This window comes from Cupressus sempervirens, chromosome 10 (assembly GCF_028749045.1).
Source record: "Cupressus sempervirens isolate cs-2001-9-10 chromosome 10, ASM2874904v1, whole genome shotgun sequence".
In the NCBI taxonomy this organism is placed as follows: domain Eukaryota; kingdom Viridiplantae; phylum Streptophyta; class Pinopsida; order Cupressales; family Cupressaceae; genus Cupressus; species Cupressus sempervirens.
In genome coordinates, this window is record NC_143127.1 from 151,750,631 (window position 1) to 151,771,239 (window position 20,609).

Sequence of the window (20,609 nt, forward strand, 5' to 3'; positions counted from 1 at the left end):
TGACATAGAGATTCAATCGATGAAATTGGTTAGAGGGCAACAATTGGCGCAGAGCATGGGGGCTTGGACTTGTGCAACAAGTTTATGAATTGGAGATGTACACCCCGATGAATGGTATCAGGACATAACCAACTACTTGTCAAATCACCAATGCCCTTCACATTTGAACCCAATGCAAAAGCAGGCATTGATGTTCAAGAGCAGAAGATACATGCTACAAGGAGCAGTGTTATACAAGCAAAATCACAAGGGGATATATTTGAGATGCGTTGGAAAGGAAGAAGCCAGGAACATTTTGGAACAATTTCATGATAAATGGGGAACATAACATGGATCAGATTTGGCCACAACACATTGGATACTAAGAGCCGGATACTACTGGCCAACTTTGTTCGAAGACACTCACAAGCATGTAAAGACTTGCCATGTTTGCCAAACTGCAACAAAGAGAGAAAGGAATCCAGCAATGCCTTTGCGGCCAATTATTGAGGTGAGACCTTTCGCGATGTGGGGACTTGACTTCATTGGTCCCATTAATCCACCTTCCTCAGCACAACACAGGTATATTCTAACCGCAACTAACTACTATACTTGGTGGTCAAAAGCTCAAGCTTTCAAGAATTGCGTTGCTGAGACTATCATTAAGTTCTTAGAGGAAAAGATCACCACCAGGTTTGGGTGTCCTGCTTTTGTATGTGATAATGGTTTTTCTTTCACTTCTTTGAAATTTCATACTTGGGTATTTGACCATGGGATCATTTTAAAATTTTCATCAGGTTATTATCCCTAGGGAAATGGCCTAGCAGAATCCACAAATAAGAACCTTTTGACCGTGATAGGAAAACTTTTAGACAAGAACCCAAGAGATTGGCACACACAACTGAGATACGCCTTGTGGGCAGACAGAACTAGAGTTAAAGAGTCCATAAGAATCACACCTTATCATTTGGCTTATGGACAAGATCCTGTATTCCCAATTCAATTGAAAATTCCAACTGTAAGGTTCATATAGGAATACTATGATGAGAACGAAGACAGAGTCCAAGTTAGGTTGGCTCAATTGATGCAATTAGATGAGAAAAGAGATGAAGCCCTAGAGAAATTTGCAAAACATCAAGGGGTAGTGAAGCGTTCATTTGATAGAAGAGCACAGATTAAGGCTTTCAGGATCTCTGACTTGGTCTTATATTGGGACAAAGCCAATGAGAGGAAAGGACAACATAACAAATTCGATAAACTATGGAAGGTCCTTTCCAGATATTCGAGATCATCGGAGATTATGCATTTAGACCTAAGACACTCACTGGTGAGGATGTCCCATTGCCTGTCAATGGGCAATTCCTCAAGCATTATTTCCAAGCCTAGGACTCTATCCGGAGCCCCCTTTTGTACATAGTTAGAACAGGTTTGCTTTCGGTTAGTAGTTAGTTTGTTTTCGTTCTTTAGAATAGAGTTTATTTTGGACCATTTGGCCCAAAGGTTTAGAGTAGTTTTCTTTTCAGTTGTTTAGAGTAGTTTTCTTTTAGTTGTTTAGTTTAGGTTTGTGAGGGAGCTCGAGTTTAATTTGCATCAAGTCTTTTGACTTGGGATCTTTTAGCTTCCCTCAGTTGAAGGCAGTTTTGGTTTTGGGCCTTTGCAAGAGCAAAGGGGGGTCCATGTTATCACTTGTGGGCGAAGTGTGTAGATTTTACATTTTTGGTGAAAAAACGGAGTTCGTCTTGTTCATTTCTTGAGTATATTTAACGAGGTTCAGAGATTAAAGGATGTGCTTAGTTGTTGGTCTATGGTAGGACTTGTACTAAATTTGGGTCAAACTCGATGGAGGTTCTTAAATTATCTCTGGCATAGTTACAACATTCTACTCACTTAATTGTTCCGAGTTCTTGATGTTTTGAAGTGAAATTGGACTTAGTAAAATCATACACTTGCTTCAACACCACTGTGGTCTTCCAAACCCTCTGCAAGCTTCATTGCCTGCAAACCAAACAAAAGGATTGAAAGGAAAAGAAAAAGAGAAAATATCATGAGAAAAGAGAAAAAATAGTATCAAAGTGAAAATAAAGATGAAATTTGGTTCAAGGGTGTGCAATCATCTCTACTGATGCTATAAAAATAATCACTAAAGGCAGAACCATGATTGTGGTGCCATAGTGATAACTTCATTGGGGCTATAGACGCCTGACTGGTATTGGGGCTCTATCCAGGTTGCTTTTGAAGTAAGGATATTATAATAAGCTAAGTTTGATGGATCTGAGTGATTATCAAGCTCTTGTTGAGTGGGGAATAAATCATTTGCACACACGTGAGTAACTTATGGTCAAGATGCTTAGCTTCAACTTGAGAGTTCTTTCCATTGTTGAGTGCTCGTCCTTAAGTAGGTTTTCAGGTGAGCCACCCTGAGATTTTTGTTCTAAGTTACTTTATTCTTGAAACGTTCAGGAACATTTCACCCGTGGAGTTGTCAGATGTTCTAAGGTTCTCACACCATCGCCCCAAAACTTTGGGGACCCCCTTTTTTTAATCGCCTTGGCAAATTTTTGAGTTGTCCAAAAAATTTTGATTCAATTTTAAGTCTTGGACACCTTCAAGGCCAGAGGGGAGAGGGCTAGGTTTATTTTCACCCGGTTTCAACTTGATTTTCCAGAACAACCAATTTCATCCTTAGGTCAGACAAATTTTCAAAGAACAACACTTGGCAGGATAAAATTGTAAATTTTTCTACTTAGACGATTTCTTTTGAAAATTTGGATATAATTGTATAAATTTGCATAATTTTCAAAAAGTGAAATTTTGTTAGATTTAAGTTTTTGGAAAATCTTAAATTTTTCTTTGGTGAGAAAATTAATTTTGTGAAGATGAAATCAAATTGCAAAATCGATTTGACTCTAGAAATGCTTTCATTTTTGTGAAAAACTAAAATTGTTTGGCAAAATCGATTTGAATTGAATTGGAAAAATTTGACTTTAATGGATTAAAATTGCCTTGAAATTTTTTAAGCCTTTAATGAAATTGGTAATTTGATATTGAAAAAATGGCTTTTGGCTAGCCAAAATCCGATTTTAAGATATATTAATTGCTAAATTGTCATTAAATGGAAACATTTAGCATCTCCAAGGCATTATTTACTTTCTTTTTGCAATTTTGGTCTAATTGGCAATTTAAAAAAGTAAATTTCATCTTGGCAAAGTTAATATTTAGCTAAGCATTTAATTGGGGCCCAGTTTTGGTATTTTAATTAATATTTTCTTGCTCCTAGGGTCCTAGTCGGCCAGCTATGGAGGGTAGGAGAGTTGGGTATAAGAGGAAGCCTCTTTCCCCTTTCCTCCTCACTTCTCACTCTTCCTCCTCATAGTGTTGGCAATTTTGACTTAGAGCAGCTCTATACTTTGGCGATTTCTCTTGGGAGGCAGATTTTTGCATTGTTGGACAATTTTGCTTGCAGTTAAGCATTTTCAGACCTTGGCGATTTTTTGTGGAGGCAGATTTTTGCATTATTGGGTGATTTTTCTCCTATTAGGGCTGCGATTTATGCCCTAGGTGACTTTTGAAGGGCAGATTGGAAACTTTCCATTGTTGGATGATTTTTGCAAATTCTGATTTTTGCTTGGAAGTTGCGATTTTTGCCCTAGCTTGGGCAATTTTGTTTGGAGGAGATTATTGTGATCAAAGGTTTGATTTTTTTGGGCAAATGGTGGATAATTCTGAGAGCACTAAATTCTGATTTTTTCCAGCTAGAGCCTCAAGATTTGCAAGGGGTTTGAAATTCTTGAAGTCTGATCCTAAATTCCAAAAGGGAGATCTGGCTATTGGTAAAGGTAACTTTAAATCATTTAGAGTTGAAAGGGGTCCTTAAGCTGATTTCTTTCTTTCATTCTTCTCTAGATATTGTCTCCCTTGGTTCTTCTTGCATTCATTGTCCACCACTTTACCATCCCGTAATAGGGCGACGAGATGGAGGATGGTAGTGCAAGCAAGAATCCTAAGGGAACAAACACTAAGAAAGACAAAGAGGATATGATGCCCAAAACAACTTTCTTCTCAAAAATGAAGCGAATAACCGATATTAATTTTGGTACAGTAAACATGACACAAGTAAAGGACAAACTAAAAGAAGGTCAATCCCCCTTGGCAAAGAAGATATACAGAAGCAGAATTGTACACGCAACAACTTTTCCTCCTACATTGCCCTGTTCGGAATTGGTTATGGAATGTGCATCCAGGTTTGATCTGATCAGTAAATCTATCATCTTTGATGAAGGGAAGAGGGTGTTGGCCAATATTGGTGAACAAGCGATTGAAGAAACATTTAACATTCCCCAGTACAATAGCATGACAGTAGTGATGATGGATCAGGTGGCTAAATCATTTCAGGATAACCAGGAGGCCTATTTCATACATCTAAAGCAGGATTGGCTACATGAGGGAAAGAAAGGTGTAACTAAGTCATCAAAGCTTACAGTGACGGACTTCAAATCAAAATACAGAAATCTCATTGTGCTTCTTAGTCGGATCATGGGCCTAGCACAAGGTACACAATTTGAAAACTGGATGTACTTCTTCATTGATTAAATTGAAAAGGGAAAAAAAAGATTTGATTGGGCTAGGATCATAAGTGCGAATCTAGAGTTGCAACTCAGAACAATACAAAACCAAAAGCAATTGTATATGGGATCTTATCTATTTTACCTAATTGCTAGACTATATAAGAGTCCGGAACTTAAGGCCTTAGGAGAAGTTGGCAATGGGCCGGGGCAATATTTGGTGCACGAATGCTATCCACAGCTTCATTTGCACAACAACAAGGATTACAAAATGTTTTGTGACGCCTTTGCCATGAAGACAGTAAGGGTATTACAAGGGACACCTGCTAAGGGACTTTCACCGGAAGCAGAAGCAAAGATAAAGAAGTTTGGGAGTTGGTTCATCCAATTTCCGCAATTCACTTACATTAGAGTAGCAGGGAGCACAATTTGTCCCAAGAGGCTTCCAAGATACCCACCCGACAAGGTAGTTTTGATGGAATTGGCTAGGCAACTTGAGCACTATGATAGAATAACAAGAAACGAAGGTAAGACAGGGATTACCTTCTCAATTGGAATTGGTAATGATAGTTTGTAATGGGCACCCTAGAAATGCCCAAAAACTGAACCAACTGCTGAAATAGATTTTTTATGCAAATTGAAGATTGAACCGATGCTGAAATTATATTAGTTCTCAAAATGATAAAATCAAGTACAAAGCAATGTATTCCAAAGGCCAAACCCAAAGGGAATGACGTCTAGAATGTTAAAAGAGAGGATAAACATCCTCTATTGCCAAGAAAGATATGTGACACACATCCAAGCTCTTATCAAATGCAATTCACAATCATCTGATACTAAACAATAAGACTCTCACCCCTATTTATCCTTTTCCTTCACTCTTATAGAAGGAACTAAAACATTAATTAATTGCAAGTGCTAGAAGCTTCCCCCTTCCAATAATTAATGCACTCTCTAGAAACTCCTCCCTTGCAATACAATAATTAATTGTGCTTCTAGAAAATTAAATTACTAGAGGCTTCCACCTTTCCAATACTTAATACACACTCTAGAAGCTTCTCCCTTGTAATACAACAATTAATTAAATATAAAGTCACTTTTTAGTTTTTAATTTTAATTTATTTAATGACTTTATAAGAAATTAATTTAATTTCCTCTTATGCTCCACTTAGACTTTGGAGAACGTGAAGGCTAAAAGATGGGGTCATTACAGTCCGCGCTCCTTGAAATTGCTTTTCCTCAAGCAATCTCAGTCCTATTTGCTGTAGCACCCTGATACCACTGATACCACTGTAATGGGCTTTGATATAATCCAATCATACAGACACAGAGGAGATGTTCTTTGAACAAGACAGCAGTATGGGTGACCGAGATGATAGGAATACCAGTCCAGATCAAGAAAATATAATGTTTAGGTTATTGGATACATTAGAGGAGGGGCAACATATGCAACAAGAGCAGAATAGGCGAATGGATATGATGTTGCAGCTAATGGCTAGACATATGGGCATCAATATTAATCCAGGTGATGCCAACAATGGAAACAACAATAATAGGGGCAATGATAATGGAGGCGGAGGCCACATTAATGGTAATAATGGACATGACAACAATGGGAATGAGGCTGATAACTTTAGACATGTTGCACACCCAACTCGAACAGCCAGCTCGAGTCCTCTTCTACCCACCTTGCCACCCAGAGATCCAGTTCAGCGGATGATTAGGGTGCCCATTACAGACAATGGTATCAGTCCTATTTGTTGATACCATTGTAATGGGCACCTTGGAAATGCTCAAAAACTAAACCAACTGTTGAAATAGAATTTTTATGCAAACTAAAGATTGAACCGATGCTAAAATTATATTAGTTCTCAAAATGATAAAATCAAGTACAAAGCAATGTATTCCAAAGGCCAAACCCCAAGAAAATGACGTCTAGAATGTTATAAGAGAGGATGAACGTCCTCTATTGCCAAGAAAGATATGTGACTCACACATCCAAGCTCCTATCAAATGCAATTCACAATCATCCGATAGAGACTCTCACCCCTATTTATCCTTTTCCTTCACCCTTTTAGAAGAAACTGAAACATTAAATAATTGCAAGTGCTAGAAGCTTCCCCCTTCCAATAAGTAATGCACTCTCTAGAAACTCCTCCCTTGCAATACAATAATTAATTGTGCTTCTACAAAATTAAATTACTAGAGGCTTCCACCTTTCCAATAATGAATACACACTCTAGAAGCTTCTCCCTTGTAATACAACAATTAATTAAATATAAAGTCACCTTTTAATTTTTAATTTATATTTATTTAATGATTTTATAAAAAATTAATTTAATTTTCTCTTATGCTCCACTTAGACTTTGGAGAACGTGAAGGCTAAAAGATGGGGTCATTACATAGTTGCCCCAATCGGGCCGCCTTTGTAGCTGCGGAGAAGGAATTGGAATGGTATCATCTAGGATGGTACAGAGCAAGGCAAGGATTTGATCCTAATGGTCTTATCAAGGTGTCTTGTGGAAATGTATTGAAATATGTTCCCACTATAGAGGACTTTTGGGCCAATGCCAAGGATGACTTTCATGTGAGAAAGCTAGCTTTCTCAAGGTTGTCGATGAACATGATGAGAGATATCAAATGGAGAGGCCTTGATATTCCCGATCAATTGGAAGATGATGGTAATGTGTTGAGAGGAGATTATAATACAGTAGAAGGAACAGAGTTGAATCCAGTAGATTGGGATGACCATTAGGATCCTTCCTTGGAAGTAGTCACAAGGGCAGTCGATTTGCATACCAAGTCATGGTATAACGAATGATTAAGGACGCTACAAAGTCGAAGGATTCCCCTTATTTATGAGAAGATTAAGCCAAAAGAAGGTCCAACAGAATGAGTCGGACAGAAGGGTGAATAAAGTAGTCGGCAACAGGAAACAGTTAGAGGCAAGAAGAGAGCTTTGGAGGTTGAGAAAAGCAAAGAACATTCGAAACCTCTAGCCAAGAGACAACATATACTTCCATCAAGGGAAAGTATAATTGAAGCTAGAAGCTAAGAGGTCGATTCAAGTGATAAAGGGACCATGGTAGAGGTGAGCTCTGATTCAAAATCAAGTGGTTACAATGAGAGCACCGAGTACTCCCCTCTCTCAAAAAACCAACCAGGAGATGATATGGCAGTTACTAGTGAAGGAGGAGATGGGCCAATTGACATTGAGGCAATAAGTTAGGCACCTGAGGCCGTTGGTGATGCTTTGTTAGTCGAACCAAATCCAGATTTAGGGAGATGCATCGCACCGCTATGGTTAAGGCAAATGCTTATGCCCAAAGGCGAGGTGGTAACTGCTCGAATAGTGGAAGACATCCAAAGATTAATAGAAAAGGGTGATATCGAGGACCAAAAGCAAGTGGCAAAGACGATGGCAAAGGTAATCAGGAGTGACAATGATGGTCACCAGTAGGTTCAGATTGCTATACCACCAGTCAACAAGGCAGTGGATGAAATTGCGGCCTAGGAATATGAAATAATGGAACACAACTTGGGAAGGAACACAAATGATATGGAATGTGAAGAGATCCAGGAGGGTATAGCTTCAATAAGAGAAAGGTTGAGGAAGGCAAATGAAAGGATCGTAAAGTTGGAGGCCGAGAACAAATATTGGAGAGATTGCCAGCCTATCCAACAATTGCACCAAGTAGCCCTTCCTCAAGACAGCGGGAGCAACCTAGAAGAAATATCAGCTCAGCTACATGAAGTCAAGGGTTGGATCCATGATACAATCCAAGATGGGCGAAATTTCTTGCCTTCCTTCATCTTGACATTCTGGTCATTAGTGACTGTTAGAAAAAAGTTCAGATTATTTGAAGAAGAGTGGAAGGGTTTCCTTCCCATCAAAGATTTAGCTATTCCCAGGCTACAGGCGTTCATTGGGCTGCCAGAGGCATATTTGGAGAGGGCCAAGTTGGTTAATGAGAGAGGATCGAGTACGATTGAATCTTGGTTTGTCGCCTTGACTACCAGATTGAGAATACTCGAAGAGATACAGAAGGTAGTTGCACAACACAGCCCAAGCATTGACACTTCCATTTCAACCATGATGAGCGACGTTGGGATGACACTTGATTTTGAAGACATTAGAGAAGAGGATATCAATGAGACAAGACTTAGATCAAGATTGGATGAGTTAGGAAGGGTTGCTATCAAGAAGAAACATCTGAACACCCTTTCCTCCCTCAATACCTTTATCGGATTTGCAAAAGAGTATGAGAAGGATCATGAGAAGACACTACAAGCAGCAAATAGCATGATGAAATCAATTAAGCTCAAGATAAAGCATGCACCTTGTCCTCCCATGGAAGAAGTCAACGAAAGGCTAGCTAAGTTCATTGCCTTAGCTAAAAGAGTGAAAGAAAAAGGGAAAGTTATATTAGAAGATCATTTGATGTAAGCCCAAGTGGCAATTTCTCTTTCTTCTAAGATAGGACAAGTGTCTACTTCTAATTGGCCACCGTTTTGGTGCATTCTCATTGGTTGCCACATTTCCACTTTTTTCATTGGTCCATTGACGAGGTGCCATCTTCTCATTGGCCGATGGGGTGGCAACCCTAATTAGGGTTTCTAGGATTCAATCTAGATCGTCGGTTTTGCCTCTTTATCTCTACCATCGATTGTACATTTTGGCCTCTACATAAGGCCATTTGCTCTCATTTGTAATGGTCGGAGAAAATTGTTGCAAAGATAAAGCCAAAATTCGCTATCTCTTTCTCATTGTTGTGACTTGCATGGTGATTAAGAGCCTTTGGTATTATTGCATGGTTTCTACTTCCAAATAGTTAGAGTAAAATTTCTTTTCAAGTTGTTAAAGTTGGTTACATTTCAAGTTGTTAAGAGTAAAGTAGATAAATAGTTGCATGGTAGTATTAGTAGATGTTTGATAGGGATCAATACTAGACCACTAGCATCCTAGCGGCTTGTTGGGAAGCCTTGTGTGGCAAACTAGTTTATTTTTCCTTTGAATCATTACATCTATGGAGGTGGAGGCACTAGTTAATTTTCATTAGATTTGATCCCAATCCATTTTCTAATCTTCCATCCATAGGAGTAGGAGTAGGATAGCAAGTAGTTTAGGACTTAGAATTTAGAAGAAGAGAGTTAGATAAATGCCAGTCATAAGAACCATTCACCCTCCACCACCATCACTTTCCCAACAACATCATCTTGCATTCACACCGAACCACCATCTCCTTCATCCCACCAAAGTCCAAGTCATCCTCAACAATATGCATAAGGCCACCTACGTGATTACCAGCAAATCACATCGATAAACTGAGCGAGTATCCACAAGTGTAAGGAACATTGGAGTTATTCTCATATCCCATGAGCATTAACTTTTCAAGAGAGGAATTGGGTGTTTGATACTCCATATCAGATATTCAATTACTAATATGTTATGTAGTGGTACAAAAATTCACATCAACAGACTTCTGCCTAGTACATAGATTTTGGTGCTTCGCATTTCACTCACAAGGGAGACTGGTTTAAAAATTTATCTCCCTTTACTGATTTAATATTTGGAGGAGGTGAAGAATATAATGTCTTTGGCAAGGGCACTGTTCAGGAAGAGTCTAATGGGAGGAATCTTGTTTTCCTCAATGTTTACTACATTCTTGCATGGAACTTAACCTACTCTCGGTGAGTTAGATCATGCAATGTTCTCCTCAACTTGGTTTGGTATTCAATTTACACAAGTCCTTGATTGTTGATCTCGTGACATACACTACTATTGTTGTTGGCATTGAGGATCATGGTCTATATAGACTTGTGCACCAATGATTCTCTTGAGCATGCTTTTGCAGAAAACTCATCAATCTCTAGCGCCATCCAATGGTCACATGAACATTCACTATCTTGCTTAGCGTGTTTCAAATGATTTAGTACTTGGCCTACTTGAAATTCAAACTCAATATCAACAAGTTTGTGGAGCTTGTTAGACTGGAAAGTAGTATAGGACATTGTTTAAGGATGATGACTCATTGCGAGCCTTTAAGGTATTACAATTGGTCCATGTTGATGTATGTGGTCCAATGAATGCTCCTTTTGTAATTGTATCTAGGTATTTCTTACTTTTTGTTGATGATTTTAGTAGAAAAATGTGGGCGTACTTTCTTAAACAAAAAATTGAGGTCTTTACTGTATTTTAGAAATTTAAGGCCTTAGTAGAAAAATAGCCCAGTTGTTCTATTATATCTCTTAGGTCTGAAAATAGGGGGGGAGTTTTGTTCTACTACTTTCTCCCCTTTTTGTGATACACATGGCATAAAATGTCAATTAACTAGACCTTACACCTCTCAACAAAATGACGTTGTAAAGTGTCGTAACTACACTATTATAGAAATGGCCAGGTCTATGATGGAACACAAAAATGTTCCTAAGAAATATTGGGCAGAAGCAGTGTTCACTACAGTGTATCTCCTTGATAGGTCTCCACACATGCAATTAAAGTGAAGACTCCTAAGGAAGCTTGGATTGGTCGCAAACCTAGGATAAGTCACTTGAAATCTTTTGGCTCCTTAGCATATGTTTGAATTCCATATACTATTTACAGATTAGAATGACAACATAAGGTTAATCGACTGATTGATGTAGACCTATGTTCCTCGGGGACGCGTACCCGGCCTAAAACCCGACATTTTGGGGATGGGGGGATGGGTATGGGACGTCCCCCAGCTGTCCCCAAAAGGTGAAAAAATGCAAGGGACGTCTCGGAAACTTGGGGATGCTTGAGGGAAAAAAAGGGGATGGGTACGGCTGGCCATCCCCTTTTTTTGTTTGTATAAAATTAAAAAAGTTTAACATAAAAAAATATTTTAAAGCCTCCAACTTGGTCGGCCAGGTTGTCCCCACCCCTCCAAATGCCCTAAAAGGCAGTAGAGGCAGAATAGGAGCAGCAGGCCGCTTCATTTTTTTATATTTTTTTTTAATGTTGAACATGAACATGATTATGATACATTGATACTTATAACTTTATGGCAGCCTTCTACCCTTTGGGCCTATAGCTTTTGGCATATTTTGATTTTGATTTTCAGATTTATCATGTTTATCATTATGACATTATGATATTGACAATTGTTAATGTTCATTGTTTAGTGTTCATTGATATTGATATGCATTTTGACAATTGGGTACTAAAATCGGATATTATTTCCTAGATGGCATTCAAATGTTGTATGTTATGTTCTATAATGTTTAAATGACATGCTTATATGAATGACATGTATATTTGCAAATTTCAATATATATTTTAAAATTTCCCTATATATATAGCCGTCCCCGTTTGCCGTCCCCCCTCGTCTCCAAAGTTATCAAAAAAATTTGCCATCCCGGAAACCTGTCCCACCGTCCCCCGCCGTCCCCGTACTGGAAACTCGGGGGAACATAGATGTAGACATTGATTGTCTTATCTTTAATTTTGATGTTGTCTTTAATGAAGAATGAGGATTATTTCTCCCTTCCTCGTCCGAGCAGAATTTTGTGGATCAGCCTTTGAAGGCCTCGGATTTGGGTGTTCGTCTTCCATTAGATTCACTTGATGGGAGAAATTATGCAGAATTTGAATTTGATGATGCACTACCTGACTTTGCTTTGGATGATGCTAATCTTTCATTTGTTGCAGATCTTGTTCCACCTCTAGGCATTCCAGCTCCTATTATTCCTCCTAATGTTGGCGCATCTACTCTTCAGCCTAAATGGTGGGCCAAGACTATCATTGATCTTCATCTTGATGAGCTCATTGAGGGTAGATCTTCTAGAAATAAGGGCAAGAAGCTAGATACAGTTAACTTTGCTTTCATGGCCATCCTTCATAGTATTTATGAGCCTCAAACATTTAAAGACACAAAAGGGATTCCAGAGTGGGAATAGGCTATGAATGTGGAAAATCAAAGTCTTATGAAGGACCACAACAGGGTTCTTTATGATCTTCCTATAGGGAAGAAACCCATTAGCTGCAAATGGGTCTATAAGGGCAAGTATCATGCCGACGGTACCTTACATAAATACAAGGCCAATAGCATCATATATCTTATTTTATTATTATTACCAACTATTAATTATTATATCTTTTTTTCATAATATAATAGTTGATATTATTTATTAATATCTATACCATTTTTTTTTTTGATAGGTAATGGGCTGAAGCCTTGAATATTTTATTGTTGAAATTAATTATTATTATGTATCAAGCTCAAATAGACTTGAACCCAAGACCTCTCATACAAGAAGCTCACAATTTACCGTTGTGTTGTAGGCTCTTGCCTATCTATATAATATTTTAATTATATTGATAATACGACTACTTTAATTATTGTACTGTATTATTATTTATTTATATTATTTATTATTAAATTAAATTCTAGTAATTGGACATTACATTCCATGTTTTGTCATCAACGACAATGTTTACATGTTTGTGTTGGAGACCTATTGAGAAGACAAAATGTAGCATACATTGGCTCAGCCCAAAAATTCTTGGGAACACTCCTATTTGCCAACATAGAGTGGGTCATCTTTGCAATTGTACTGTTCTCTCTACTACTCCATTTTGCTATGGTGTATAGCTTGTCGTATATTGCCTCTTGATTTCATGTTTATCAATAACATTATTGTATTTGTTTGAACAAAATTCACCTTCATGATTAGATCTAAGAGTTATGATCTCACATCTTGTCATTTTCTCCACTTTTGATTTGAACATTTGAAATTTCTTAAAAACCTCTGATTTAAACTTCAAGAAAAACATCCACATTTTCGTATTGTACTCGTTAACATACAAAAGAAAGTACTTGGCACCAATGACCTATTCTGTATTCATTGGTCCACAAATGCTTACATGAGCACACTTAGAAACTTCAAAAGATGGAAGAAAACAGAACACAAACACTAGGGAACATATGAAATGATGTTGAACATACAAAAACCTAAACTATATGAGTAAAAGGCCACAGTGGATTGAAATGAATGTAGATACATACTAGGTGTGACGGACGCTAAAGCAAGCCCAAAACTTCACATGTCAAATTTTAATATTACAATAAATCAGATATTTAAAATTGTCGTTTTCATATGTTGTGTTTGTATACATTCTGTCACTGTGATGCTGCATTAAAGTGGTTCAATCAGAAACTCTTTTCATGGTTTTCATAGTTATTATTTAAAATAACAGCATCATCTGTGCAGAGTCGCAGAAACTCTTTTGTGTAAGATGCATAACAATTAATAGACAAATATTTAAGTCCTCAGCATTGGTCAAATAATGATATAGTTAGCAAAAAGCTGTCATGTATGTCACTTACTAAATTGCTAAGTCCTAGGGGTAAACTTTGAAGCATAGCCTGCAGTAAAGGAGTGAGACTTGAATATGGCAATAATATTTTGGAATTTATTACATGCAGGTGGTATGTTGGTAGAAATACCAGTATGTGTTTTTTCAATATTTTAGACTTTTACTTCTTTGTATGCTCGCAAATCATGTGTGATGTCTTGAATGTAAGTTTTTCTCTGAGGTTTTGCTTTTATTTTATTTTTCTCAAGAGAAGTGAGATAGTTCTATTTCTCTTCAAACGCAAGTGAGGGCATAGCTTTTTAATCTGTGTTTTCCCTTCAAACACGAGCAAGGACCTAGCTTTTCCATCTATGCACATTGCATTCAGTCCTATGTATATAGTTTTAATTATGTTGCAGATATAAAAATGCTTAATTACCTTAGCATTTTCCTTGACATCCATATCTCTAGGCACTTAAAACGAATCTAATGAACTCATATCTGCACTTATATTGTAAAGGCACTTCGTTCCAAATCTTACCATTGGAGCACCTGTTATCCAGAGCTTGAGGAAGCATACACAGTGAGTGAAACTTTTGATGCAAAAGTCTTTTATCCGAGTGAATTGGGAATGGGCATATTTCAATTATATGTAAAAGACCATATCTAGGCAAGTCTTTTTAATTATCTGTAGGTATTCAGTTTTTAATTGGAGTTAATAAATTCTAATTGCTGGCAGTGCATTTCTGGATTGCCATCTGATGGTTACTAATCCCATTGATTACATAGAACCATTTGCAAAAGCTGGAGCTTCAGGTTTTACATTCCATTTGGAGGTTACACAAGGTATATTACATTTGGTCTGAGAAAAATGTATATAGTTGTATATCTTTGTAGTTTACTGCACTGGGAGGCAAATTTTGTAAAACCAGCTTGTCCTCTTTCTCTATAGACAATTGGCAAGATGTCATTACAAGGGTTAGAAAGGCTGGCATGCGCCCAGCGGTAGCATTAAAGCCTGGAACACCTGTAGAAAATGTTTATCCATTGGTATGGAAGTTTTTTTGTTTTTGGTTTTTCTTATATTGTCATTGTTGCCTTTTATGTTTTTACCTTACGAGTTTATGATTTTTGTTTTCCTTTATAAGTCAATGGAAGACTGATCCCTTTGCACTCTTCATAAAATCATAGCATATAAAATTTCTTCTCATATATACCATTTAGATTAATGTACTGTTGCTTATAGAGTCTTAACATTACATGTATCAGACAACTTTGGAGAATTTCAAAGAAATTCTATATGCGTGATAACATAAATAACTACTAAAATAAACAAATCGAGACTTTTCCTATCACATCATATTTAATGGCAAGGATTGGTTTCGATAAAGAAAAATATATACGTGAGTTTGAAATGGTTTATTAACACTTGCTAAATGGAGTAGAAAGATCTTATTCAATCAACAAGGTTCTGATATGGGAAATGGTATGGGTTTGGGGTCTAGGTAAGCTGGTACAGTGATATTTTTTATACCTAGGTACAAGTACTGCTATCTATATAAAACATTGAAAATACATTTAGCATTTAATACTGTGATACTTGATAGTGATAAAGACTTTTTTAAACCTTGGGGTACCCCAGCAACTCAACCCAGTGACACCACTGCACCTTGCCTTCAGCTTTCTTTTTGCTGAGTTTTGGGGCACTGGAGGAGGTGAGCTGGGGTGAGACTAGTCCGCAAGGGCTGACTGCACGGCCTCAAACAATGCAACCAGCAGGTAAGCATGGCCAGCAAGAGTTGAACCTTGGACTTACATTGGACAAGCCCAAAGCTGTAACACAAACTTACCAACCATTTGAAGTATGAGGTTTCCCCTATAGTGATAAAGACAGTTGATAACTCAATGTTATATCATATATTCGAAAGGATTAAAAAATCTGAAAAATACTAAATACAATAAAAAATCTAAATCTTGGTCTTCAGCATAAGTACTGATCCTAGTTTGGTTGGGTTTGCTGGTTTGGGTTGCAGATTCAGTCAACACAAATTTGGGTTTGTGTTCATTTTGGGTTCATCGATACAAAAGCATATAAAACTCATACACACATGCACGACCTTAATTAAGTTCAAAATTCCATAATATTCTGACAATATGTATATTTAAATTTTAAACTATAAAAAACCCTTCCTATATAAATAACATATCTATACTTAAACTACATTACTTAATAAACAAATAAAAACATATATTTAAATGGTTAAAATTCAAAACTTACAAATACAGATTTCTTCTATATATAAGCTCCAAATCCCCACAATGCAGTAATAAATATATTAAAATAAGTGCATCCTTATAGAAATAGTATATTGAAAAATCTTTGAACATGAGCATAGTATAAATTAAAATATATGCATCATAGCAAACTTTCAAATGTAAAAGGTGTACATTCAATTCATGGTGCTAGGAGTGCTTTCGATCAAGTGCATGATGCATGTTCATTACCTTATACAATAATTATGACAATGGAATTTAGACAGCTTTAAGTAACCCATTGAAATGCTCTGTCCAAACAAGACAGAAAGAAAAATAAAATACTTGCAGGCCCTTCTTTTTGTCTGAAACTGGGAACAAAAAGTTGAGTTGATTGTCTGGATTGAAATAACAATGGCTAGGAATTATGGAAGGATAATTTTCCAATTGAGATACGCTGGGACAAAGGATCAGTTGAAAAAAATGAAAAACGCCCACTGTCATAGCTTAGACATGGAATCCATCAAAGTCCAAATTGGCTTTCCTAAGTTTGTCATACAAGGCCACAACAACATCCTAGCCATATTTCTTTTTGAACTGAATCAAAATCCAAACTAGGAGCGGATTGTGCTTGAATTGGGGGTTTCAAGCACAAACTAGTAACCTAATCTTTTTGAAATCATCTAGAACCAATTCATCACTTAGTTCAACCTCGTTTGAAGCACAAACAACAACAATGCGAGTCCCGCTAGCTACATCGTGGTTCTACGATAGATGCATCCATGTTGGCACACTCAATGGTCATATCCCAATTCTTCATCACTCCTTGCTTGTAGTCAACTTCCATATGCAATATGGCGTGCAAGTTGAAATAAATATAGACCAATTAGTTATGCTTGATTTAGTGGATAAAGGAGTATGTAATTCAATTGCATTCAATTCAAGAACTCACAATTTATTAAAATAGGAGAAAATGTCGATATACTTTAAAAATGTTAGGGAGCGGTAAGAATTTCATATAATAAAAATTGCTTATATGTGATAGAATTTTAATCACTAAAGGCTAGTTGAACATATAAGTCTGCGTATGGAGCTACTAGCATGCATCAACATTCTATTTGTGTTCGTTTCAAAGAGTACAATTGCTATATCTCATGATGAGATAAACTTGGCAAACTTAGTCCTAATGTTATCCACCACTTTTTGATTTGAGAAGATTTTTCAAAATGATTTCTTGTGCCCTTTAGCAACTTCACTTTCTCTATATGTTGCGGTTCTCTCAAGCAAATAATGTATCTTGGTTATGTAATATTTGGGAGAGAATGCATATGCAGAGAGATGCAAGGGCTAGTCGTCTTGTTCCAATAATCAAGAATGATATTTTTCACTTCTAAGAGAAGTATTTCTTCAAGGTCGTTCTCTTTCTTTTCTATTGTAGCCTTAATTTTTGTAACATGAAGGCCATCACATCGTAGTTTTCTCCCAAACACAACTGATCTATATTAGCAAATTTGATTACACTCATGATGGGCTCAATAAAACTGAAGACGAAGTCCACACAACCACACAAATCATCAAGGGTAAATGATTTTTCTTTTGTAGCCCTCTTTAAATTTGATTGGCTCCACATACTCCATTGGTTACCAATGACCATAGTGCTCAACTCCTCTCACACCTTCACAAGTCATCTGAAAACAATTGAGTATGAGATGAATTGAGCCTTCACAACTTAATGTTATGTAGAAAATAAGTTTAACAATGTAAAGTTAAAATAAGTAGATGTGTTCTAAATTAAATTTAAAATAATTATTGAAATTTCATAAATGTTAATGTTAGTGTAGTTTCAGTTGGATGAAACTTGGTGAAGATGTATATATATATATATATATATATATATATATATATATATATATTGTGTGCATATGAGATATATATACTTAACTCATTTAATATATTCATATATTAGATATTATATTATATTATTACATTCTTAATCATAATAATATGCAAATGTTATTGATAACTAATGAGAGATAGAAGAGACATGTCTCTATGGACACATGCCTCTTAATATCATATACATATGCATTAAGGTAACTTGAGACACACATAAATCTACAAGTGCTATTACAAGTTACAGAATATACAAAACCTGGGATCTTTTAACATGGTATCAGAGCAGGTCATTTATTGGAAATTATTAAAACATGTTATAGAGTATTGCCATAAACATTGTATTCTTGGTTGAAGAAAATTTCTAAAGACGTAGCATTTGAATTTCATTAGAGCAGATGGCGTTTGATATTTATCAATGATGTCTTGAATATGATAGTATATATCTGTGAATTCACACATAAAGTGATGTCTTGTTGAGGCTGAATCTAAACAGCGTGAACTCCAGAGAACCACAACATAGCCATGTTGCTGGGCAGTATTGGATGCGTGGAGAGTTACTTATCAAAAGTAAACCGTCTAATAAATTGCTCTGGAAAGAGGCTTCAAAGAAGAAAGAACAACATCAATGGATCAATATTGTCAGTTAAGCCATGCATTTCAGCTTCACCAAGGAAGATCGCAAGCTCACTTCCAACGAATGGTAGTGGGAGTTGTCACCATAACCACCAAACAATATGTCCTAAAGACCATGCAGTTGAGACTACCGTGCCAGTAACTATCAATGTCTTGAATTTCCCTGTCAAAGATAATCTAAGTCTAAACATAAAAATTGTGAATGTATTGGTGAAGCTGAAAGATGGAGAGAACTTACCAGAAAATATATGAAATGATCAGAATGATAATTACCTGTGTTTGATATATCTTATCTTTACTGTTAACCATCTGGCCAGAGGACATAACATACAATAGGTAGCAAATATGTAAGAGTAGAAAGAGCATCAAATAAAAGAACAAAGCGCTTTGAATATCTTTGTAAGGAAAGAAACATCAAAACGTAGCAGGAGGTGTCTAAAGCAGCTGTCCATGCTTTCAAATCCTATCAAAGTCTGAGCTTCTGTAATCTAAGCAATAGGAGTTTGCATTTGGAGGGTCAATTCTGTGAGGATCGGCAGCAGCAGATCCTTTTCTGTTGGAGTGTTGAATTTTCTCTTTGGTATGTGGATACTGCATAGACCTTTTTCAGTGGAAGCTTTGTGTCTATGATTGTAATCAGGACAGACTCTATTTTCTGTCAGATTATCTTATGATTGGTGTCGGCCTGCATGATTATCGGCTCTATCAGCTCATGTGAAGCATCTATTTCCAACAAATCTTTGGTCTGCATGGACTCGTTCACCAGTGACTTCACTACATCAGCATATCTCTTGGTCTTATATATGAAGGCAATGAGAACAGATGATCAGATTGTAGATGTGTGTATTTGCATCGCCATGTGAAGGACCTCGTGTGAAACAAGACCAATGACGTACTTTGATTGGGCCCTTCTATTTGGCAGTCTGCTAAAAACAACAAAAATATTTATCAATAACAGAATCTCTTAACTTCATGAACAACAGTATTAATCTTGTGATGGAAAATAAAGAAGCCACAGTTGTTAGGTTGGCGGGTTTAATCAAAATAGAACCATTTAGTATATTCTTGGACTGACGGCTCTGCAGGCTTCAGTAATAAAAGCCTGACATTTTTATTTGATACAAAAACTTTTATACTCATTCTTCACCTATTTTTGGTGCAATTTTTTTTTTCTCTCGGTGTAACGTTTTCAGACCTTGGCAGTTTTTGACTGTAATAACGTATTGCATTTAGAAAGGAGTCACATTTGAATTCTCAGAAAAGAAAATTAGTCACGTCTGCTGCCACCAGAAGTCCTCAAAGGTCTGAAGACCAATAGTTTTTGAGATTATCGATGCCAAACGATGGGAAAGATGGTGATGGATTTATCTTGCTGTATGTTCAAACAGTTGAGACAAACAGAAATAAAGGTGATTTCTAGAGTAAGGTTAATACAAGTTTGATGACGGCAGAGGTTAACAAGAATATGACTGAAGTCAGATGCTTGCTATAAAAGATGAATACACAGAGCCTCATAAGAAGGGTTAATAATATTCAGTATGTGCCGCTAGAGTAACTTAATTAAAATGGAAATAAATTTATTAAAAATGCAATGAATTACAAGTGCAATTAAAATGAGATTGAGATCATAATAAAAGAAATTAATTAATCAAATCAAAAGGTGTGATGTAATATATATTGAAAAGAGATATCTTTTTAAAGAGTCACAATTGTTCATGCAAAATACGAATGATATAAAGGGAAGAGAGAATTCATTCATGAGAAAATGAAATACAATGAATAAAGAGAATATGTAAGAAAAAAAAAAAGAGGAGTGGATAAAGAACAAGAGAAGATTGAATGAGGAAATAACTCTGCAGTTGAAGAGGTTGTAGACATCTATTCGCTTGAACCCCACAAAAGAATGAAGATTGAAAAACTTTCCTCGGCTATGACTCTTAAGGTGGACACATTTGAGAGGCTGACCA

The 20,609-nt window shown here is 36.6% G+C and overlaps 1 protein-coding gene across 1 annotated transcript in view; it reads left to right on the forward strand.

Annotated features, from left to right (window-relative positions):
- LOC149533024 (ribulose-phosphate 3-epimerase, cytoplasmic isoform-like) overlaps positions 1-20,609 on the forward strand; it is a 105,449-nt gene that overhangs the window by 51,176 nt on the left and 33,664 nt on the right. Inside the window, exons 4-6 of the mRNA XM_089803737.1 lie at positions 14,381-14,443; positions 14,600-14,706; positions 14,813-14,910. Coding sequence (XP_089659863.1) covers positions 14,381-14,443; positions 14,600-14,706; positions 14,813-14,910 — 268 coding nt within the window. The remainder of the gene's footprint in view (positions 1-14,380; positions 14,444-14,599; positions 14,707-14,812; positions 14,911-20,609) is intronic.